The 24,914-nt window shown below is 43.4% G+C and overlaps 2 protein-coding genes across 2 annotated transcripts in view; one reads left to right on the forward strand and one right to left on the reverse strand.

The window, feature by feature from the left end:
* ARHGAP28 (Rho GTPase activating protein 28) overlaps window positions 1-3,473 on the forward strand; it is a 167,736-nt gene extending 164,263 nt beyond the window's left edge. Inside the window, exon 15 of the mRNA XM_038747531.1 lies at window positions 1,055-3,473. Within this exon, the coding sequence (XP_038603459.1) occupies window positions 1,055-1,146 (92 nt within the window). The 3' untranslated portion in view covers window positions 1,147-3,473. The remainder of the gene's footprint in view (window positions 1-1,054) is intronic.
* A 13,157-nt stretch (window positions 3,474-16,630) lies between these two features.
* LAMA1 (laminin subunit alpha 1) overlaps window positions 16,631-24,914 on the reverse strand; it is a 233,613-nt gene continuing 225,329 nt past the window's right edge. The window contains exons 61-63 of the mRNA XM_038747260.1: window positions 24,618-24,751; window positions 21,456-21,678; window positions 16,631-17,066 (exon numbers count right to left, since the gene is read on the reverse strand). Coding sequence (XP_038603188.1) covers window positions 16,906-17,066; window positions 21,456-21,678; window positions 24,618-24,751 — 518 coding nt within the window. The 3' untranslated portion in view covers window positions 16,631-16,905. The remainder of the gene's footprint in view (window positions 17,067-21,455; window positions 21,679-24,617; window positions 24,752-24,914) is intronic.

Here is a 24,914-nt window from a genome sequence, read left to right on the forward strand (position 1 = left end):
GGCAAGTAGCTACCGGCCACACAATGATAGGCTCTCTATTTTTGGATAAAACCATTGAAAATGCAAGTAAAAAATTATTTGGGAATTTACTGGTTACCGAGGTCAATTTAGGAAACAACTCATTAATTCTTACTCTGTGCAAAGCACTGTACCGAGTGCTTGGGAGAGCACTATAGAGTTTGCAGTCAGGATCTCTGACTTGAGATGGCTTACATCTAACAGGGTAGACAGGTGTCAAAATCAGTTACAAGTTTGGGGAAGCCACCGAGTTTAAAACTATGAACTTTAAGTGCTGTGGGAAAAGGAGGGATGGAGGGGGTGAGGATTCAAGGGCACAGGTGACACAGGAGGGAGGGAAATATGGGGGGCCAATGGCATTTACAGAGTTCCAGGAAATATTGAAATGTACTCCAGATTTGCCTGATGCTATTCCAATTGAGCAGCTGGGAAATATGAAAACAGTGTGGCCTAGTGGAAAGACCACGGGCCTGGGAGTCAGAGGACCTGGGCTCTAATCTTGGCTCTGCTACATACCTGCTATGTGACCTTGGGTAAGTCACTTATCTTCTTTGTGCCTCAGTAACTTCATCTGTCAAATGGGATTTAATGACTTTCTACTTTAGATTGTCACCCACTTGTGGTACTGTGTGACCTTGGGCAAGCCACTTAACTTCTCTGTGCCACAGTTACCTCATCTGTAAAATGGGAATTAAGACTTTGAGCCCCAAGTGGGACAACCTGATCACCTTGTATCCCCCTCAGTGCTTAGAACAGTGCTTTTCACATAGTAAGCACTTAATACCACCATTATTATTAGTAGTAGTAGTAGTAGTATTACAGGTACTGGTTCTCACCTGATTATCTTGTATGTTTTCCAGAGTTTAGTACAGTGCTTGACACAGAGTAAGTGCTTAACAAATACCACAATGATTATTATTATCATTATTTAGATTATCATTATCATTATTTTGAAGGGCTCTGCAGGACCCAGACAGGTTTTCTTGACCACTAGCCTGTTATAACCAGCCGAAATGACATAAACTCTCTATTTTAGGTCAGCACTGTTTGGACCCAGACGCCTATATGTTGGATGTGTATCATGCCAATCCACAAGCGGAATGGGTGATAAAACCAAAAACAAGCTGAAGCTTCCAAAGAGGCCTTTATTTCCGCTGAACAGAAAGACTGTGCTGGTGTTTTCCAGACTTGTCAGGAAGTTCTGAACGTGATGGAAACTGACACGGGTCCTTCTGACCACATCTGTGTTGCCCATCCTCCTCTCCTCTAAAAAATTTCCAAAAGCTGGCAAGTGATTGACAGCTGTCACCATTCCCCCAGTGAACCTTTAGGGAATGACAGCCAGTGGGGCCCCTCAAGTCTGAGAATCCTCGTGCCAGTGGTTGGAAAAGAGGGCTGAGGAGACTGTGTTAAACCGTGGTTACCCTGTGGATGAACATGCCAATCTACAGAAACAAGGGTTCTTCATCTTTGGCGGGATCTGGACTTAAGACTGAAGTGAACCCTTACTCCCTCTTGTGAAAAGAAATTCCCTGCCTGTAGCAAACACTACCAGCTCCAAGAGATTATTGGGGTGGTGCTAGAATGAGGAAGCCAGTCCCTTCCTCTTAAAAGATGGGCTTTCCTTTACAGGTTGTTAAAGATGCCAAAAGTGGTTGTGGGGCAAAAAAATCAGAGTTTCTTCCTTGAAAGGAAACTAGGTGAACGTAAGATGAACACTATTTATGCTTTAGACCCACTCCTCATTACTAGGTGATTCTGAGGGGAAAGAACTACTGTTCTTAGAATCATGTACTGTGTATGTATGTTGTACTGTATCGCTATTATCGACACTCTGCTACCAATGTGGATAGTTCCATATCTAAACACTTGCAGATCAACTTTATATTGGCTGCCTTACAATCACCAAAGTTACTTTGACAAAGGATGAGTTTCTCCATCCTTTCATTCTGTTTCTTTTAGACAACTGCTGCAGATGGTAAATGTTTTCCAATCATGATTCCATTTGCCGGATATGTTTCTTTGTGCCTGACAGCTGTTTTCTTTTCTCCCCTTCCATGTCTTTTCCTATTTCAGAGGGCAGTTGTTACATACTTCTGCAGCCCTCGTTTCAAACGCGCTTTAACCAAATGCTCACAAGCTCTGGAAAAGAGTTACATCTGGATCTTGTGAGATGGAGGAGGCCATATATTGGATTTTGTTTATCCATCATAGCTGGAGCCAAATACTGTAGATTAAAATCAAGTTGTAAGGACTTATGCAGGTTTCTTTCTCTGTGGAAATCCTGAATATTCGTTTTCCAAACTCTGAATCTGCCAAAGCATGAGGTCATTAATAACCCTGGTTTGCGGATGAATGTTTTCAATTATAATATCATTTGACAATGCAATATATGTTAGATAATTATGCAGGCCTCCTTTCCCCAGATATCAGAAGACTGAGCTTTCTACCATCTGCTGGAAATGATTGCAGTTTACAAAATGGCAGTGGTGCATTTTGGTAGAAACTACATTATTGTAATTTCCAGGCATGCAAGGTGAAATGGATCTTTGCATTTGGGTCTTGAGAGCTTTGGTACAACACAGGCAAGAAGCAAGACTACATTAGGCAAGGGAGAGATGTTATTGTTCTGAATGTCTGCTTTATATTTCTCATATATACATAGGTCTATTATATCTATATGATCTTTAACTGCTATATATGCCTACATAGAGAGTGAGAGAGAGAGGGAGAATGTTGTTTTTCATACTCAAAAATGATACCCAAATACACCTTTGAGTGAACAAGACTGACTAGCTGTCTTTAATGTTTTTCACTCCCTTGGGCTGAAAAAGGGATTACTTAAGTAGCACAGCCACTTTGGGATGAAGCTTTGAGTCAATGGTTTTGGAAAGTACTGGAACTGTTAGTGTGTTCTATGTTGTACATACAGTATAAACTACCTCACTTTGCCATATTTACTCAGACAAAAAGCATCCTGGATTAAGAATAGTTGGTGTTGCAAAATGTTCTTGAAGTCTTATTTAAATCACCTGATTTTGCTTTCGATGTTCCTAGTTGAATAATGCACCAGTGCAAAAAAGCAAAATTAAATATTGCCGTGAATGTTGTGGTCTGCAGGAATCTGTGCCGAAGACACATGCTTGCATTATTCTTTTGTTTCTGGACTCATTTGGATGACTGGGAGGATTCCCAGGAGTTCAATTGTGGAGCAAAATGTCCCACCTTTTCTTTCAGTCTTTCTTCATTTATTTTCCACAGTGGGTTGCTGAATTGGAAAATATCACAATGCCACTGAAACAAGCCAAGTATTGGAATATTCCTCCCATCCTCTAGGGAAATGTTGATAGCTCTGTTACAGTAACAGCTATTGTAGGAACAATAGCAGATGTGTAAAGGTGATTGTGTACACTGCATTTTAACCAGGAAAATAAACACAAAAATCTAAAACAGAAGGCTGCTGTCAAGACTCATTATCATTTTGCAATCAATCGATCAATTAGTGATATGTATTGAACACTTGCTGTGCGCAGAGCACCATACTAAGCACTTGGGAGAGAATGATTAGAGACAGACAATAGATTAGGTAGAATAGGGCAGGTAGTTCCCTTCTCTTAAGAAACTAACTTACTTGTCTTCAAGCTACATGGTTTGGAGATAAAGAATGGAATGATTTCTGAGTTGCCTCTCAGAGCTCTATTGAGATGCCAAATTGTCTGAGCTCATGCTTTATTACAACCTAAAAACACTTCCTCAGAATCCTTTTCCTTCAGTAACCCCCTTGCAGCTCTCATCGACCAACTAAGTAAAGTCAGATTCTCCCCAATGGTGCCCTCTTCACCCTATAAGAGAGTGAGTCAACTGAGCTTCTCTCCAGCCCTTATAATCATAAATGGTGGTATTTGTTAAGTTTTTATTATATGCCATGCTTTGTCCTAAACAGTAGGGTGATGACACAATAATCTAGTTGGATACAGTCTCTATCGTTCATAGCACTCACAGTCAACATAGAAGGGGCGAAGGCATTTAATCCTCATTTAACAGATGAGGAAACTGAGGTACAGATGTCAAGAGACTTGCCCAAGGTCACACAGCAGGCAAGTGGCAGAGTCTTGATTAGAACCCAAATCTTCTGACTCCCAGGCTTATGCTCTCTCCACTAGATCATGCTGCTTCTCTATTTAACTACCTTGTGGGCAGGGAACACATCCACCAACTCTGCTTTAGTATACTCTTCCAAGCACTTAGTACAGTTTTCTGCATACTGTAAGCACTCAAGAAATGTGATTGATTGATAACTACTATTTAACTATTGGAGAGTTTCTATGAGGGAATTCTAGATGAAGGGGAGACTGGGCAGTACAGGAAGCAGTATATCATGGGAATAAAAGGAATGTCAAACAGGATGGAGGACAAATAAAAAATGTGTGAGCTGGATTGGGGAAAGAAGTATAAAAGGTTAATTAAATCACACAATCAGAAGTGCCATTACCATGTTCATGGCCCAGGCTTCACATTTTGCAGCATTGGAAAATAAACTTTTTTTGACATGCAAGATCATTGACACCATCATTTGTTCATTCAATTGTATTTATTGAGTGCAGAGCACTGTACTAAGAGCTTGGGAAGTACAAGTTGGAAACATATAGAGACAGTTCCTACCCAACAGTGGGCTCACAGTATAGAAGGGGGAGACAGACAACAAAACAAAACTTATTAACAAAATAAAATAAATAGAATAGTAAATATGTACAAGTAAAATAAATATAGTAATAAATATGTACAAACATATATACAGGTGCTGTGGGGAGAGGAAGGAGGGGGGGCAGTCTGGGAAGGCCTCCTGGAGGAGGTGAGCTATCAGTAGGGCTTTGAAGGGAGGAAGAGAGCTAGCTTGGTGGATGTGCTGAGGGAGGGCATTCCAGGCCAGGGGGAGGGCGTGGGCCGGGGGTCGACGGTGGGACAGGCAAGAACGAGTCACAGTGAGGAGGTGAGCAGCGGAGGGTGTGGGCTGGGCTGTAGAAGGAAAGAAGGGAGGTGAGGTAGGAGGAGGCGAGGTGATGGAGAGCCTTGAAGCCAAGAGTGAGGGTTTTTTGCCTGATGCGTAGGTTGATTGGTAGCCACTGGAGATTTTTGAGGAGAGGAGTAACATGACCAGAGTGTTTCTGCACAAAGATGATCCGGGCAGCAGTGTGAAGTATAGATTGAAGTGGGGAGAGACAGAAGGATGGGAGATCAGAGAGGAGGCTGATGCAGTAATCCAGTCAGGATAGGATGAGAGATTGAACCAGCAGGGTAGCGGTTTGGATGGAAAGGAAAGGGTGGATCTTGGCGATGTTGTGGAGGTGAGACAGCAGGTTTTGGTGACGGATTGGATGTGAGGGGTGAATGTGAGGGCAGAGTCGAGGATGACACCAAGTTTGCGGGCTTGTGAGAAGGGAAGGGATGGTAGTGCCGTCAACAGTGATGGGGAAGTCAGGGAGAGGGCAGGGTTTGGGAGGGAAGATAAGGAGTTCAGTCTTGGACATATTGAGTTTTAGGTGGTGGGCAGACATCCAGATGGAGATGTCTTGAAGGCAGGAGGAGACATGACCCTGAAGGGAGGGAGAGAGAGCAGGGGCAGAGATGTAGATTTGGGTGTCATCAGCGTAGAGATGACAGTTGAAGCCATGGGAGCAAATGAGTTCACCAAGGGAATGAGTGTAGACAGAGAACAGAAGGGGACCAAGAACTGACCCTTGAGGAACCCCTACAGTAAAGGGATGGGAGGGGGAGGAGGAGTCCACAAAAGAGACTGAGAATGAACGGCCGGAGAGATGAGGAGAACCAGGAGAGGACAGAGTCTGTGAAGCCAAGGTTGGATAGCGTGTTGAGGAGAAGGGGGTGGTCCACAGTGTCGAAGGCAGCTGAGAGGTTGAGGAGGATTAGGATAGAGTAGGAGCCATTGGATTCGGCTAGCAGGAGGTCATTGGTGACCTTTGAGAGGGCAGTTTCGGTGGAATGTAGGGGATGGAAGCCAGATTGAAGGGGGTCAAGGAGAGAGTTGGTGTTGAGGAATTCGAGGCAGCGAACTGTTGGAACAGTTCATGTATCTCCTTACCCAGATACTACTCAAAGGACCAAGGTATTAACAGTTAGCAGTCTGAATGGAAAACTACAACTGCCCGTAAAGGATTAAATGAATATACAGCAAACAATTACACAAAGCGCAGTGTTCACAAAAGTTCAGAGTTGAGTGCAGTTTCTGATGGTTTTTCAAAAAATCTTACTTGGTGTATGGTATCTCAGCATTTTGCTGGGTGTACTATTTCCCTCTTCAACTGAGAGAGAGAAGCAGTGTGGCTCAGTGGAAAGAACCCGGGCTAGGGAGTCAGAGGTAATGGGTTCTAATCCTGGCTGTGCCACTTGTCAGCTGTGTGACTTTGAGCAAGTCACTTAACTTCTCTGGGCCTCAGTTACCTCATCTGTTAAATGGGGATTAAGACTGCGAGCCCCACATGGGACAACCTGATTACCTTGTATCCCCCCAGCACTTAGAACAGTGCTTGGCACATAGTAAGCGCTTAATAAATGCCATTATTATTATTATTCAATTCAAGCATTACAAAGTAAGACATGAAATTGATTAGGAGGAGGTTAGATGGTGGATAACAAAGGTTCCAAGTCTGCCACCTCATTTGAGAAATCACAAACAGGTTCTGCTCCATACTCTGACCCCGCTGTGGGCAGGGATTGTCTCTATTTGCTGTACTGTACTTTCCAAGTGCTTAGTACAGTGCAGTACAGTGAGATGCAGCGTGGCACATTGGCTAGAGTACAGCCTGGGAGTTAGAAGGTCATGGATTCTAATCCCAGCTCTGCCACCTGTCTGCTCTGTGACCTTGGGCAAGTCACTTCACTTCTCTGTTCCTCAGTTCTGTCATCTGTAAAGTGAGAATTAAGATCGTGAGCCCCGTGTGGGATAGGGACTGTGTCCAACCCAATTTTCTTGTATCTACCCCAGTGCTTAGTACAGTGCCTGGCACACAGTAAGCGCTAAACAAATATCATAATCATTAATGCTCTGCACACAGTAAGCACTCAATAAATGATTGAATGCATGAATAATATTGAACCCAACCCTTGAAGAATTTTCTCCAATCAATCCATCGATAATGTGTATTTAGTACCTCCTCTGTGCAGAGCACTGGACTAGGGGCTCATGAAATTCTGCTTCAAGCATCTTCTTTGAACTCTAGTTCTGGTAGGAAGGGCACGGCTTGGGAATGATATGAGATTGATTTAGTCCCTGCTCTGCCCCGGGGGCTGCTGTGTGACCTTAGCAAAGTCACTTCACCTCTCTGGGCCATGTTTCCTTATCTGTAAAGTGGAGCTAACAATTCCTACCCCTTCCTATCTCACAGGGAGGTTGTGAGGATAAGAGGAGATAACATAAGAGAAGCAGCATGGCTCAGTGGAAAGAGCCCAGGCTTGGGAGTCAGAGGGTGTGGATTCTAATACTGGCTCTGCCACTTCATCATCATCATCAATCGTATTTATTGAGCACTTACTATGTGCAGAGCACTGTACTAAGTGCTTGGGAAGTACAAATTGGCAACATAAAGAGACAGTCCCTACCCAACAGTGGGCTCACAGTCTAAAAGGGGAAGACAGAGAACAAAACCAAACATACTAACAAAATAAAATAGAATAGATATGTACAAGTAAAATATGTACAAACATATATACATATATACAGGTGCTGTGGGGAAGGGAAGGATGTAAGAAAGGGGGGATGGAGAGGGGGACGAGGGGGAGAGGAAGGAAGGGGCTCAGTCTGGGAAGGCCTCCTGGAGGAGGTGCCACTTGTCAGCTGTGTGACCTTGAGCAAGTAACTTCATTTATCTGTGCCTCAGTTACCTCAACTATAAAATGGGGATTAGGATTGAGAGCCCCATGTGGGACAACCTGATAAACTTGTATTTCCCCCAGCGCTTAGAACAGTGCTTGGCACATAGTAAGTGCTTAACAAATGCCATTATTATTATTATGAGATGATTGAAGGGAACATGCTTTAATAATAATAATGGAACTCATTAAGCATTATGTGCCAACCACTGTGTTCTGGGTTAGGTACAATACAATCAGTTCAGACCCAATCTCTGCCCCACATGGGATTCACAGTCTAGTTGAAAGGAACGCAGGTATTTAATACCTATTTTACAAATGAGTAAACTGAGGTGCAGAGAGATCAGGCAATGTGCCCAAGATCATAAACAGGCAAGTGGCAGAGTCCAAATTAGAACCAGGTCTTCTTACTCCTGGTCCTGGACCCTTTCCACTAGACCATGGTGCTTCTATGGAAAAATAAAGGGGCAATGTAAAAACAACGACATTATTGTTATTATTCTTACTCTTGACTAGGCAGTGGCCATTGGCAGTCTCCTTGACTCGATTGGATTGAAAGATAATGATCACCATGTAACCACCCTTTCCAACCCAAGGCCCATTTATGAAGGTAGTCCTTTACCCAGAATCTGCAAAGACAACACCAGGATTTCTGCCTTGCCAGCTCTCGGGGAGAGACATATCCCTTAAACCTGCCCCAGCATCCCTTGTCTGTGTGGCTTTTTCTATGGGGGGAGCAGTATTTAGAGGACATTGCTGCCTATCTGGGAGATGGACATTGATGCATTGAAGCAACAAGGCCTAGTGGATAGAGCACAGGTCTGGCAGTCAGAAGGATGTGGGTTCTAATCCCTGCTCTGCCACTTGTCTGCTGTGTGACCTTCGGCAAGGCACTTAACTTCTTTGTGCCTCAGTTACCTCATCTGTAAAATGGGGATTAAGACTGTGAGTCCCATGTAGGACAGGGACCATGTCCAACCTGATTAGCTTCATTCATTCAATTGTATTTATTGAGTGTTTACTGTGTGCAGAGCACTGAACTAAGTGCTTGAGAAAGTGCAGTACAACAACAAACAGTGACATTCCCTGCCCACACAAACTCACAGTTTAGAGTAGGGGAGTATATCAGTACAAATGAATAAAACTACAGATATGTACATCACTGCTTTAGGATTGGGAGTGGGGAAAGAGTAAGGAGATAAATAAAATTACAGGTATGTATGTAAGTAGCTTTTATCTACCCCAGCGCTTAGAACAGTGTTTGACATGTAGTAAGTGCTAAACAAAATATAATTATTACTAAACGTGCTCCAGCATCCCATGTCCTTGTGGGTGTTTCTATGGGGGAGGGGCAGTATCTAGGATCCACTCTGCTTCCAGCTGGGAGATGGGCATTGATGTAGAAGTGTTCAGATGTTGCTATTAACAAAATCCCACCAGCTCCTCCTGCAGTTTCCCTGTAGCATCTCCCATGCTTCTTCAAATTGCAGAGTGGTGATTGAGTGGTCAGGCAGGGCAAAGTGGCCTACTGTCACAGAGGCCATGGGCAATTCAATTCAATCATATTGAGTGCTTGCTGTGTGCAGAGCACCGTACTAAGCACTTGTGAAAGTACAATATAGCCATGAGAGAGACAATCCCTGCCCACAACTAAGGAGAAATGTCCAGCAGTGCTTAAGAGACCTGGTGGTTGGCCATAAACCTGTCCCTTGCCCACCCCACCCTCCGTAACCTGTGGTCTAGTTTCAGCAAACCCAAGTTCAGAACCTTGAGTTCCGTTTGGTTGGAACTAAAGGGAGGGTTCTTTCGTGCAGCTACAGAATGGACTGAGTGGACAAAGCTGGTCAGAAGCCCATGGCTTGTTACAGGGTAGATCGCTGACTCTCCCATTTGGAGTGGGAGAAAAACAGCAGGTCCTCTGCTGAGACTCACTGCTGTAGGGACAGGAGCAGAAAAGCCACACAAAAGAAGCAGCTTGTCTTCATGGAAAGAACAGATGCTTGGGAGTCAGAGGATCTGGGTTCTAATCCCAGCTCTGCCACTTCCCTCCTTTGCAACCATGGACAAGTCACTTCACTTCTCTGGGCCTCAGTTTCCTCATATGTATAATGGGGATTGAATCCTTCTCCCCCCTACTTGGATTGTGAGCCCCATTTGGGACTGTGTCCAACCTCATTATCTTGCATCTACCCCAGTGCTAAGTACAGTGATTGGCATATAGTCAGCACTAACAAATACCCTAGCAAAATGAAACCAACAAAACCAAAGAAGCAAAACAAACATTTTATGCAAAAGTAACATTTTCCTTTGCGCATTTCTGTGGCTAGCTGTCAGCTGAGGACTGCAAATGTCAGTTTCCAAATTTTGCTACAAGCTGCAGAGTTTGTGTTTTACAGCATCTTCCAATTCTGGTGAATAAAAACACCCACACACTCTATCAACTTATTTTCCCAATATAGAACTGGTGCCAATCATACTTAGTACTTTCAAATGAAGAGATTACATTTCTTCTCTCTATGTATACACAGATCTCTGTCTTTGCATTCAAAGGTGATGCTCGTGATGGTAAATTCTGTTTTGATGTGGTTCATGAGGCCAAAAAGACATTTGTACAACACATTAATTTACACTTTATGCATAGAAAGATCAACTCACCCTCTCCCCTCTGCCTTCGCTGATCTCCTACCACTGAGCCACAATCCTGGATCACATCCATGGTCCGCTTCCTTCGAGTAGAATCACTTCCTCTTCTCCCACTCCCTTCTGAGTTGCCCTTCCCTCAGTTCCCACAGCACTTAGGTATATATCTACAATTTACTTATGTGAATGTCTGTCTCCCCTTCTAGACTGTAAGCTCCTCATAGACAGCGAGACATGTCTCCCACGTCTGTTATATTGTACTCTCCCAAGCCCTCAGTACTTTGCTCTGACCCCCAGTAAGCACTCAATGAATATGAATGATTGATCATCTTAGGACTAGCAGCTGCATCTATTGACAACACCTGGAGTTCCTTTCAAATTACCTATCAAAGGTATTTATTGCATGCCCTCTCTTTCCAAAGCTTCATCAGGAGAACCACTGTGCCCCTGATAACCCCAAACTAGGCTGGTCAGTCAAGCCATTGCTGAATTGCATCTTTTGTGTCTTACCTTCTGAAAACATTTTCTGCAATCCCTCTTTTCTCAGGCACCATTTCAGCTCAGTGTACACCAGCTCTTTGGGTTCCTTGCTGACATCCATCTACCTCACATGACTGGCCAGTGATGAAGCGTGGCTCAGTGAAAAGAACACGGGCTTTGGAGTCAGAGGTCATGGGTTCGAATTCGACTCCGCCACATGTCTGCTGTGTGACCTTGGGCAAGTCACTTAACTTCTCAGAGCCTCAGTTACCTCATCTGTAAAATGGGGATTAAGACTGTGAGCCCCATGTGGGACGACCTGATCACCTTGTATCCCCACAGTGCTTCGCACATAATAAGCGCTTAACAAATGCCATTATTATTATTATAGTTTCATTTATTCATTCGATTGTATTTACTGAGTGCTTACTGTTTGCACAGCACTGTACTAAGTGCTTGGGAGAGTACAATATAACAATAAAGAAACTCAGTCTCTGCCTGCCAATGAGCATTCTGCATTCCTGGAACTTGTCCCTGGAGACTCCGAATTGTCATTGGAGGTGGAGAATGGCTTGGAGGGGATGGTAACTGTGGTACTAATTGTGGTATTTGTTAAGCAGTTACTTTGTGCCAAGCACTGTACAAGATACAAGAAAATCAGGTAAGACATGGCCTCTCTCCCACATGGGGCTCACAGTCTGAGTGGGAGGGGGAACAGCTATTGACTCCCCATTTTATGGATGAGGAAACTGAGACAAGGAGGTATGGCTTACCTGAGCTCAGACAGCAGGCAGGTGGCAGAAACAGGAATAGAACCAGGTCCTCTGACTCCCAGGCCTGTGTTTTTCCTTTAGGCCACGGAAAACCTGTAAGCACTCAAGAAATATGACTGAATGAATGAATTAGAACCACTGTACTCTGTGGGCTAAGCCCAAATCTCCAAGCCATTTAAAGACTGGACTGCTGCTGGGCATGTCTTTGGCCATCTCTGTCAATTGAAAGGACAGAATTGATTCTACTCCTTTGAAATAGACTGTTAGCTATGTAGAATTCAGCAACAATACACAATCTTAGATTTTGTGAAGGGATTTCCAGCCTGCTGATTGGTGACCTTAGTCTTCCTAGAGCTTACTGCCATTCCTTGGCACTGAGCTGCTGAATGCAACATTCTTTACTCATAATAATAATGGTATTTGTTAAGTGCTTACTATATGCCAAGCACTTTTCCAAGTGCTGGGGTAGATATAAGGTAATCAGATTGACCCATGTGGGGCTCACAGTCTTAATCCTCATTTTACAGATGAGGTAACTGAGGCACAGAGAAGTTGAGTGACTTGCCCAAGGTCACACAGCAGACATGCTCTTGTCACTGGGCCATGCTGCTCATCTATATGCTTCTTGTGATTATACTTCCAGCCATGCTTATCAGCAGCTACCAGCAATTCCCGAAACTTGGATGTTGGTGCCCTCAGGCTGAGAAGTTGGAAGAATTTTGCACTGGGCCACAAGTGTAGACTTGTCCTTTGGTTCAAAGAAGAGATCTCTCTGACCTTCACACTTATGTCCCTGAAAATACAGTAGTGCACCTTGTCTGGTCTGTGGCTTTTTAAATAAACATTGCTTAGGCACTTTTGCCACAGTGGTGATTGTTTGCCCTGAACGACCCCCACTTCCTCACCCAACCCCCTGTTGCTAGTGGCCCATATTATGAGATGACCAGCAAGGAGAACAGGTGAATTCTATGGTCATGGAACCAAATATCTTTGAGATCTCATCAGCCAGGGGCACAGCTGTGCCCTTGCCCACTTCCTAAGCCCCCGGAATACAACTACTCTAAAAGAGGCTCAATATGGGTCAGGATCTTTGCCACTTTCTTGCAAAAAACAAGGGAAAAGCAGAAACAAAAAATAAAAACAGCTACAGTAGTCCTTCACACAACTACTTTGTTGAGAGCTGAAACCATCAGGAACATCAGAGCAGTTTATAACTTAGTAGCTAGAGGACCATTTTTTCCCCACAAGGCCCTTTTCTGGATCAGACCAGCTGAAGAGCACATTAAAAAAAGAGAAATGGTTTACCCAGTTTACTGCCATCCTGTGGCCTATATCCAGTTTATACCCTTCTGTTGAGGGAGGCAGTCTTTCCAAATTGGTACTAGTACATTTACCATGTAGATGTCAACTGTAGAAAGTGGGAAAGAAAAAAAGGAAACTGCAGAGTTTGCCCATCCTCTTGGTCTCTACTCTTTCCACGTTGGCCAGAAGGCATGAGAAGGGGAGGTGGCCTTCCCGAATAGTATGCTTCCTTCCCAACTCTCCTGTCCAACCTACTCCTCATTCCTGGGTTAAGCCCATGAGGAATACACCAGTCCTCCAACAGGCCTTCCCTGATTAACTGATCTTCTTCCTGCCTGCCCCTCCCTTCGGCGTCATCTATGCTCTTGAACCTATATCCTTTGGGCATTTGGTATTCACTTCACCCTCAGCCCCACAGCACTTATGTTCCATAGCTATAAATTATGGATTTATACTAATGTCTGTCTCCTCCTCTAGATTGTGAGCCCACTGTTGGGTAGGGACCGTCTCTATATGTTGCCAACTTGTACTTCCCAAGCGCTTAGTACAGTGCTCTATACACAGTAAGCGCTCAATAAATATGATTGATTGATTGATTGGACTGCAAGCTCATTTTGGGCAGGAAACATGTCTACCAACTCAGTTGTACTCTGCACAGTCCACTGTAAGAACTCAATAAATACCACTGATTGATTGGCTATGGAGGCCAAGGGACTTAAGTCGGGGCCACAGGTGTATTTTAACACCAATTCTTGTCATATGCTCAGAGAGGGCAGCACAGAAAATATTTTGTTTGTTGGGAGTCAAGACCATCAGGAACATTCATTCAGTCATTCAATCATATTTATTGAGCGCTTACTGTGTGCAGAGCACTGTACTAAGCACTTGGGAAGTATAAGTTGGCATCATATGGAGACGGTCCCTACCCAACAGTGGGCTCACAGTCTAGAAGATCAGAGCAGTGTATAGGTTAGGAGTTGGAGGACAATTTTCCTCCAGAAGGCCCTTTTCTGGATCAGACCAGCAGAAAAACTCATTAAAAAAGAGACACTACTCTGCTTACTGCCATCCTGTGGCCTATTTCCAGTTTATAACTTTCTGCTGAGGGAGATTTCCTTTGAGTGCCTCCAGACCAATACACTGTTCTGTTCTACTGTGAAGGGGGAAAGGATTGACACAGCTGGGCCAAATGTAGCATTTTTTACTGTAGCTTAGTGGAAGGAGCATAAGGCTGAGAGTTGAGCGACCAGGTTCTAGTTCCACCATTTGCCTGCTGTGTGACCTTAGCAGCATGAAGCATCATGAGCTAGTGGCTCGAGCCCAGGCCTGGCATCAGAAATACCTGGGTTTTAATCCTGACTCAACCACTTGTCTGCTGTGTGACCTTGGGCAAACCACTTCACTTCTTTATGCCTCAGTTTCCTCATTTGTCAAATGGGGATTAAGACCGTGAGCCCCGTGTGGGACAGAGATTGCGTCCAACCCGATTTGCTTGTATCGATACCAGTATATAGTACAGTGCCTGGTACGTAGTAAGCTCTTAAAAAATACCACCATTATTATTATCCTCTGGACTGTAAGCTTGGTGTGAGCTGGAAATTTGTCTGTGGTATTGTTATACCATTCCCCCCACTGCTCAGCACAGGGCTCTGTACAAAATAAACCCTCAGTAAATATGATTGACTGACTTAGCAAGTCACTTTACTCTTCTGTCTGAGTTCCCTCATCTGCAAAATGGAATGAAAGATTTATTTTCCTTCCCACTTAGACTGTAAATTCCAAGTAGTAAAGGGACTGGACCAATTTGATTACCTTGTACTTCAGTGCTTGGTAGGTAGTAAGCACTCAATAAATATCATCATTTTTATTATTGATGGTTTAGATAACCTTAATCTTTGGGTTTTTAATGGCATTTTTAAGTGCTTACTATGCTACAGGAACTCTACTAAGCACTGGGGTAGATACAAGATAATCACCTGAAACTTGATTCAGAGGTTATGACTAATCAGAGGCTAATCCCTCCTCAGCCACTTGTCAGCCGTGTGACTTTGGGCAAGGCACGTAATTTCTCTGTGCCTCAATTCTCTAATCTGTAAAATGGGGATTAAGAATGTAAGCCCCAAATGGGACGATCTGATTACTTTGTATCTTCTCCAGCACTAGAACAGTGTTTGGCACATAGTAAGCGTTTAACAAATATCATCCTCATCATAATCAGGTTGGACACAGTCCCTGTCCCCCTTGGGCTCAAAGTCTTAATCTCCACTTTACAGAAGAGGTAACTGAGGCATAGAGAAGATATATGACTTGCCTGAGGTCATACGGCAGATGAGTGGCAGAGCCAGAATTAGAACCCAGGTCTTTTGACTCCCAAACCAGGGCTCTTTGCACTGGATCACACTGCTTCAGAAGCATAAATAGGTGAAGCCTAATGGTGTTGGTATTCTGTGTTATAATTCCCTTTGTTGTGCACCTAGAAAATGGAACTCAAAACGGAATTTTTATCAGTACCATGGGAAGCAGTTCATTACAGAGAAAGGATCATAGTAGAAAAGAAAATCTTCCACAAATTCTGTAAGGTATTAGTAATGCGAGGTAGCTATATCAGCTACATCAGCAAAACACTGGGAATGAAAAAGGCTGTAGTTAACTCTAAAAATTGGAATGAAATGAAGCTTTGGAAATGTAAACTTGACTTCAATCTCAAAGAATGCATTTAGGTGGCTTTTGAATTTTAGCTGTTTTTCAAATTGCTCTTATTCTTTATAAGAAATCCAGATGAATAGGGAGACTGCCCCATTCAGAGATAAAAGATGACATTAAGAAAAAACAATTGTGTTGCCATGGAAGTCACTGCTTCCTTCCCAGGAAGGAAGAAAATCAGTTTAAATCTCAGAAGAACAAGGCTTTATAAAAAGCAGTCAAAAGGTGAGAGGCAGCATGCCCTAATGGAAAGAGCTAGGATCTGGGTGTCACAGGGACTGGGTTTTAATCTTGGCTCCACCACTTACCTACTGTGTGACTTTGGGCAAGTCACAACTTCTCTGGGTTTCAGTTTCTTCATCTGTAAAGTGGCAATTAAAAACCTCTTCTCTCTCCTTATACTGTGAGCCCTATGTGGATTAGGGACTGTGTCCAACCTGATTAGGTTATATCTACCCCAGTGCTTTGTATAGTGCTTGGTAGCTAGTAAGCCCTTAACTAATACCAGTTATTACTAAAACACCAGACGCTCCATTGCCTTTCCTTGTAGTGAGCCACACAATTGTAAACTCACTGAGGGTAGGGACTGTCTCTCAAGTGCTTAATTCAGTACTTCGAAGTGCTTAATAAATGCCATTGATTGATTGATTTTTATTTTGCCTAAAGGAAATATGTCATATGTCCACTAGAAGCAGATTCTGACACTTCTGGCATACCATAAACTCTGATCCTTCTTTTTGCCATCATCTTGGAGTTTAAAAACCAAACACACAGATGTGAGCAGCCACATTTCATCATACTTTTATTCTTTTCAAATGATGCTTTTCTTTTTTAATAAAAGGACCAATACACAACTTTGTTTGTAAAACCTAATGAATATAACTGCTTAAAGAAACCCAGTTTTTGCTGGGCAGCTGGGAGACAGCTGAGTAGAGGTATTTATGGCAAACGTGGTTTCATTTAGAAGGAATCCTAGCACATAACTTGAGAAATACCCATCTAGAGTTGTATTTTAACTGGGGAGACCTGAATTCTAAGTTGAATTTCCTCTTCAGTGAAGATCCTGGCATGCCCTCTCACAGCCAAGTAGCATTTCTGGGGTTCAGCGCTCGGCACCGGGGCAAGAATGAGGAAAGACGCCGCGCAGGTCAAAGGCTCTGCTCAGGTCGAAGGCTTCCACCTGCTGACCCTTAGACAGCACAAGTCTCCTCAAGCAGCCACGGAAGGACACCTGGCTGGTCAGGCAGTTCTGCCTCACCTCCACTGTAGATGGGAAAGAACACAATCCCAGTCAGAAATTCAGTAACACGACAAAGGCAAATCCCAAGTACAAATAGAGCCTTCATTTACTATCTGTTTTAGTGCCTGAGGAACAAAGGGTTTGGAAAAACCAGAATCACTCAGTCACCCTCATTAGAGGCCAAACATGAGTGACACTAAGACAGACACTAAGGCAAAACTGGTGTGGATTCGTTCAATTTAGGGCACTACCCTAAATCAGAAAGCCTTCAGCCCCCTTTGCTGGAGGCTGTGCTCCTGCTCTAATAATTAATAATAATTATGGTACTTGTTAAGAACTTACTTTTCCAAGAAGTGTTCTAAACCTTGGGGTAGGTACCAGTTAATCAGGCTGGACACAGCCCATGTTCCACCTGGAGATCACAATCTTCATCACCATTTTACAGATGAGGCAACTGAGACCCAGAAGTGAAGTGACTTGTTCCAGGTCACACAGCAGATGTGGCAGAGCTGGGATTAGAACCCAGGTCCTTCTGACTTCCAGGTCCATGCTCTATCCACTATGTCACACTGTTTCTCCAGTCTCTAGATGTAAGTTTATTATGGGCAGGAAATATGTCTGTTTGTTGTTCTATTGTACTCTCCCAAGTGCTTAGTACAGTGCTCTGCACACAGTAAGAGCTCAATAAAAATGATTGAATGACCAAATTAATGGATGATCCAGTTTAGGCTGGGAAAATTAGAGGTTCCACCAGAGAAATGCTTTTAAGAAAGTAGTGCCTTTGGCATCATGGAGAACACATGGAGGAGGCAAGTCTTCCCTGCCTCAGGACAGCCCAATGACAGAAGCTGGCTCCGCCTAGCAGCGAAGGGAAGTCTTGGGGCCTGCTGTATTCAGACTTCATGTTGGCTTCCTCGCTTATCCACCATGCCCCATGCTTGAGAGAATTTCCCCTCTAGAAGCCCCTCAAATCATGAAACGGTATCCAAAGAGGCCACGGGGAAATTCTGTAGACCCACGGGGGAAGCAGCATCTGTTGCTCACAAAAGGGAGGCTGAGGGGGAATGAAATCCCCCTGAATCCTCTAAATGCCAATCAGGTGCATTTCAAAGGAAATGGAATCCTATTTGTCCTACAGGATTTTAACTATTTATCATTCATGTCATCCTAGTGAAAGGCATTTACTATGAACGGCAAGGTGCCCTTGGGTTTTCTGCTTCTCTCCATGTCCACCAATTTGCTTCCAGGATGTCCAGTTTACATTATCTAGAGAGCAGGAAATGTATCTATCTTGCTTTCTATTGCACTGACCTCTGACCAGAATCACATCTCCTCCAGGAAGCCTTCCCTGACTGATCTGTCTCCTTCCCTCACTCCTCCCTCCCTTTGGCATCACTCATTCCTTTGAGTCTCACCCCTTAAGCTTTGAGGAACTCACCCACTTCTCACCCCCACAGTCCTTAGGTACAAAGCCTTGCACTCAATTAATAATGATAATGACGGCATTTCATAAGCGCTTACTATGTGTCAAGCACTTTTTTAAGTGCTGAATTGTTTCCCCTACCTGAAATTTATTTAATATTTGTCTTCTCCACTAGCTTGTAAGCATCGTGAGTGCAAGAATAGCATCTATCTACTCTGTTGTACTCTCCCAAGAGCTTATTACATAAAGTGTTCTACACAGAGCAAGTGCTCAATAAGTATCACTGGTTGACTGAGGTTCTAACCCATGTACTGAACATTTATTTAGGTGATCATAAACACCATTTCTTATAGACATTTGCTTGGCTTAGTGGATAGAGAATGGGCCTGGGAGTCAGAAGGACCTGGGTTCTAATCCCAGCTCCTCCACATGTCTGCTTTGTGACCTTGGGCAAGTCACTTCACTTCTCTGGGCCTCAGTTACCTCATCTGTAAAATAGGAAAGAAGACTGCGAACCACATGTGGGACAAGGACTATGTCCAACCTGATTACCTTGGATCTATCCCAGTGCTTAGAAGAGTGCTTGGCTTATAGTAAGTCTTAACAAGTACCATAATTATTGTTACTGGGAAAGACTGTGTGGATGGTTCAGGGAAATCCACTCCAGCTATTGCCCAAACCCCCGAAGATGTGAATAGTCGGGGCAGAACTGATCTATCAAGGCTCTCTCTGGTGAGGAAAACAGTTAGAAAATGTGTATGCTGTGCGGGAGAGACTGTTCTTCCACACTCAAACACAGATGAATGTCATGGGCTGTGTCATCTGTGACTTTGAAGGACAGCTATATATATATGTGTGTGTTAATTGTGGTATTTGCTAAGTGCTTACTATGTGCCAGGCACTCTCCTAAGCGCTGGGAGGATACAAGCAAATCAGGTTGGACAGAGTCTCTGTCCCCCATGTGAAGTGACATGCCCAAAGTCACACAGCAGACAAGTGGTGGATCTGGGATTAGAACTTCAGTCCTTCTGACTGCCCGGTCCATGCTCTATCCACTAGACCACGCTGTCATACCCTCCTAATTACACCCACTTGTGGTGAATGTAAGCATGCAGCATCATATAAACAGGAAAATGAGTTTGGAATTAGAGGATGGTAATTGGCACAAAGAGAAAGCCATTCTTGGATCACTTTCAGTAAGCCTCAGGGTTTTTGGCTTGACACAGTAATTCAAACCAAAGATTGTATAAGGTTTTTGGAATCAAGTATATGTGTATACACACACACACACGCACACACACACATGTAAACCAGAGCCCACCAAGTGATGGAACCCCAAAATGTAAATCAGGAATTCTGGAGGAGCCCCCTCTCTCAGAAGCCAACATTTTAGGAAAGTATTAGGTGGTGATGCTGTTAAAAACATACTGAGTTTACGCAATGGGGACTTGCTGTTTGTTTTTTTTTGTTTGTTTGTTTTTTGTTTTTCATTTTTCATTTCCACTGGTTTGATAGACATCTGTGCCCTCAAAAGTGTTAACACATTTCACCCGGAATCCATCTCTCCTCAGGAAAGAAGTTCCTCATCCCCCTGACCTCAGCCAGTGGCATGGGTACCCAGTCATCTCTGGACTTTCAAACCCCACAACAGGACAGGAAGGGTATTGATATTACCATTTATGTGGAGGATTAGAATTCAGCCGTCCTACATAAGAATCAATAGCATCCAATAAACCCGCCAATGAAAAGTCAGTGACTCTAATGAAGGTTATTTGATGATTTGTCTTAGCCAAATTAACTGACATTGAATTCACTAAATGAAACACTCCTGTGTCATGACCCAGTGACTTGTCTTCATTAGAATGGTATTTATAGTCTTCTTAGACACTTGAGTGCTTGCTTTAAAAGCATATCATAATCACATATCTGGTCTGTGATCTGTAATGAAAGCCTGATGGTCTGCCAAAATCTCCAAGTTTGAAATCTGAACTCTGCTCCCCAAAAATGTATGAGCTTTTAACATGGTGCATGCATGGAGAAGCAGTGTGGCTCAGAGGAAAGAAGACAGGCTTGGGAGTCAGAGGTCATGGGTTCTAATCCCAGCTCTGCCACTTGTCAGCTGTGTAACTTTGGGCAAGTCACTTAAAGTCCCTGCACCTCAGTTCCCTCATCTGGAAAATGGGGATTAAGACTGTCAGCCCCATGTGGGACAACCTGATTACCTTGTATCCCTCCAGAGCTTAGAACAGTGCTTAGCACATAGTAAGCACTTAACAAATGCCATCATTATTATTATTATGCATGCCTTTGAGTATGAAGAGGCAGTGAGAAGCAGCATGGCTGAGTGCATAGAGCACAGGCTTGGGAGTCAGAAGGACCAGGATTCTAATCCTGACTCCGCTACTTCTCTGCTTTTTGCCTTTTGGCAAGTCACTTACCTTCTGTGGGCCTTAGTTCTCCCATCTATAAAATGGGCATTAAGAGTTTGAGCCCTATGTGGGACAGGGATCGTGTCCAATCCAATTTGGTTGTATCTACTCCAGTGCTTAGTACAGTGCCTGGCACATAATAAGTGTTTAGCAAATACAATAAAAAGAAAAAACCACAAAAGAGTCTGTGACAGTTGCAGGAGCAGAACTTCTAGGGACATGAATAGGGAGTAAGGCATTAATGGGTTAATGCCTTATGATTGATTGATTGAATGTCAGAAGGGACAGAAACAAGAAAACCTGGACACCAGGTATTTCTGCTCCTCAAACCCAGAACAGACAACATTAGAGACATTCAGCTACAGAGACTTGCTAATCAGAATGGCCCTGTAGTAGACTGTCTAAACTGGACAGAGGATTCATACCAAGTGCTTAGTACAGTGCTCTGCACCCAGTAAACACTCAATAAATACGATTGATTGAATGAATGAAGCACTCACTAAATACCATGGATTGATTCATTCATTCATTATGCAAACAAAGGTGAAATCCATAAGCACCTGGATAGCCACCGACATAGATGGGATTGTTGGTGTCTGCAGAAGTGGAATGGACATGAGGGCTTTGGGCCTGAGCGATGTTCCCGTCAACAATAAGAACGATTCGGTGTTTGCTCTTGTTGGCTTGAAGTTTATGCCACTTCCCATCACACAGACTTCTCGTGGCTTTTGGTTCGTAGGCTGCTGTTATTCTACCAGCTCCATTATTGACATGGAACAAAACCTAAACAAAAAGAAGAGGGCAATGAATCGGAGAACCATTATAGGTGCAGGAAACGCATCCTTTGGGTAACAGCAGAAGACGGGAGGGGAGAAAACTGTCTTGTCTTACAAAATGTAGAGGCTGGTACCTAGTCACAAAAAAAAACCCCTCTCCACTCAGACATGGAAACATGACTTGCCAAGGGATTCAGGCTCTACTGTCTCTTATTTTCTTTCCTCTTGGCTCCTTCTCCTCCTCTTTCCAATTATCCCTCCAAAATATGCCCATGCTGGACAAGAACTGTATCCAATCTCATCACCTCGGGTTTACCTCTGTGCTTAGGACTTTGTAAGCATTTAAAAAATGCCATCATTATTATTATTCAATCAACAATGTTATTTTTCATTTAGAATGATGAGAAATCTGAATTCAATACCATAAGCTTCTGTGTAGTCATCCTGTTTGGAAAGTTATGACGTTTCTTTTGATGTCATTGTAAAAATTCTAACAAGCTCTTTTTCCATTTAAATAACTTATAATAATTGGTCTCTTAATTGATATAATTTATGAAAATAGCAATGTCCTCCAGGAATGAAAATGGAGCGTACAAACTCCAGGGCAATGACCCATGCCAGTTTCCCATAAAGTTTCTTTGGTTTTATTTTTTAATGGTATTTAAGTGCTTAATATGTGCCAGACACTGTACTAAACATTCGGGTATACACCAGAATATCAAGATGGATAAATGTCCCCATTTTACCAGTTAGGTCACTGAGGCATAGAGAAGTAAAGTGACTTGCCCAAGGTCACCCAGCAGACAAGTGGCTGAGTGGGGATTAGACCCCAGGTCCTTTGACACCCAGGTCCATGCTCTTTCAACTAGGCCACATTGCCTCTAATGACACAAATGGCTGTTTGCCTCCTGAAATGCCTACATCACTCTCACAGGTACCAGAAGGCTGTCAGGCATTCAGTAGACCCCAACCAGTGACATTCTCATTCTGCTCTAAGTGCAGCCTGAGAAGCAGCATGGCCTAGTGGACAGAGCACTTTAATAAATGCAATCATTATTATTATTCAATCAAAAATGTTATTTTTCATTTAGAATGATGAGAAATCTGAATTCTATACCATAAGCTTCTCTATAGTCATCCTTTTTCGGAAGTTATGGCTTTTCTTTTGATGTCATGGTAAAAATTCTGAAAAGCTCTTTTTTTCCATTTAAATAACATATAACAATTAGTCCTTTAATTAATTAAGGAGGACTTTCTAGACTGTAAGCTCGTTGTGGGCAGGGAACATATCCATTTATTTTTATAGTGTACCCTCCCAAGTGCTTAGCAGTGTGCTTTGCACACAGTATGCACTCAATAAATATGATTGAATGCATGAATGACTGAATAATCCCAGTTTAGCCATCACCTGCTTGTTTAATCCATAGATTAAAACAACTAATTCACTGTTATCCTAACTGGACTTGGGAACAGCACACTTTGAGAAGCTTAAACCAAGGCTGGCTGGCTTGCTAGGCTCAAAGATCTGGTTCCTTCTCTAACTCATACAGAGTCACTTAACTTCTCTAAGCCTCAGTTACCTCATCTGTAAAATGGGGATTACGACTGGGAGCCCTATGAGGGACAGGGACTGTGTCCAACCCAATTACCTTGTATCTCCCCCTGCACTTAGTACAGTACCCAACACATACTAAGTGCTTAACTAACACTTTAAAAGAAAAAAGGTACCAAGATTTGGTTTCTCTGATACCACAGCCCCAGAAGAGAAACTCTTCATGCCATTCAAAATCATTTTCTACAACTTTCCATGGCTACTACCAGCCAGGGCATTGGGAGCTTGGATGCAGATAGAGCATGAGAAACAGAAATTTAAATCTGGACATTCAGACAACTAATTCACTCTGTTATCCCAACAAGACTTGGGAAAAGCACATTGTGAGAGACTTAAACCAAAGCTTACTGGCTTGCTAGGCTGAAAGATCCAGTTCCTGTAATTCACACGTGGCTCTATCAGGAGGTATCATGACCTAGTGGAAAGAGCAGGGGCCTGTGAGTCAGATGACCTGGGTTCTAAACCCACCTCTGCCACTTGCTTGCTGTGTGACCTTGGGCAGGTCACTTTACTTCTCTATGCCTCACTTCCCTCATCTGCAAAATGGGGATTCAATACCTGTTCTCCCTCCTACTTGGATTGTGAGCCCCATGAGGGACCTGATTTTATTCTGTATCTCTCTCAGAGCTTAGTAGTTAGCTCTTGACGCATACCAAAATTATTGTATGACTTTGAAAAGTTACTTCTGGGTTGAGAAGCAGTATGGCCTAGTGGAAAGGGCACAAGCCTGGGAGTCAGGACACCTGGATTCTAATCCTAGTTCTCCACTTGCCTGCTATGTGACCTTGGGCAAATGACTCAACTTCTCTGTGAGAAGTTCCCTCAACTATACAATGGGGATTAAATAAATAACTGTGCTCCTTCCTCCTTAGATGGTGGGCCCCATGTGGGACAGGAACTGTCTATGATCTACATCCATTACTTCACACAGTGCTTGAAATCTGGAAAGCACTTTAAAATACACCTATTATTATTGGTGTTGGTAGTAGTAGGTCGGAGATGGGTCGTTCCTTGTGGGGAATTGATGAAAGGATCCATCCAATAGGGATTTGTAGGTAATGTCCCACATAGCCAATTACACTTCTCCTTCCCCACCAACCTTCCCCCATCTCACCAAGGGCAAGAAAAAAATTAAATTTCCTCAAAAATATGGGACAAAGACCAGGTCAGGAAGCAATGGTGTACCCAAAGGAAACCAGGTATGTGACATTGCTGGAATCTTCCCAAACACTAGGAAGATTCTTTTTGTTGGATGTCCTCTTACTACTGAATGCCTCCTCCTTTCTGCATCCATGCTAGTGTTTCAGAAATAGATTGGAAATCAGAGAACCCACCTTGCCGTTTACAAGCTCCAGTCCAACAGCATCCACTTTAGCACTACTGATTCCCAGAAGAACACCATTCATAGAAGTGGTCCGAAACTCAAGGGTGATGTTGACATCTGATCGAACTTTATAGCCTTCTTTGACTGGAAAAGGGAAAGTCAGCCTTAGAAAACCAGATTTACTATCATTGCCCAGTCCAGCCCTCCCACTAGACTTGGAGGGGGTCCCTGAGGTCCCGGGAACATGTTCTATCTATCGTAATATCTATCGTGTTCTAATCCTGGCTCCTCCACATGTCTGCTGTGT

This window comes from Tachyglossus aculeatus, chromosome 5 (assembly GCF_015852505.1).
Source record: "Tachyglossus aculeatus isolate mTacAcu1 chromosome 5, mTacAcu1.pri, whole genome shotgun sequence".
Classification (NCBI taxonomy): Eukaryota; Metazoa; Chordata; class Mammalia; order Monotremata; family Tachyglossidae; genus Tachyglossus; species Tachyglossus aculeatus.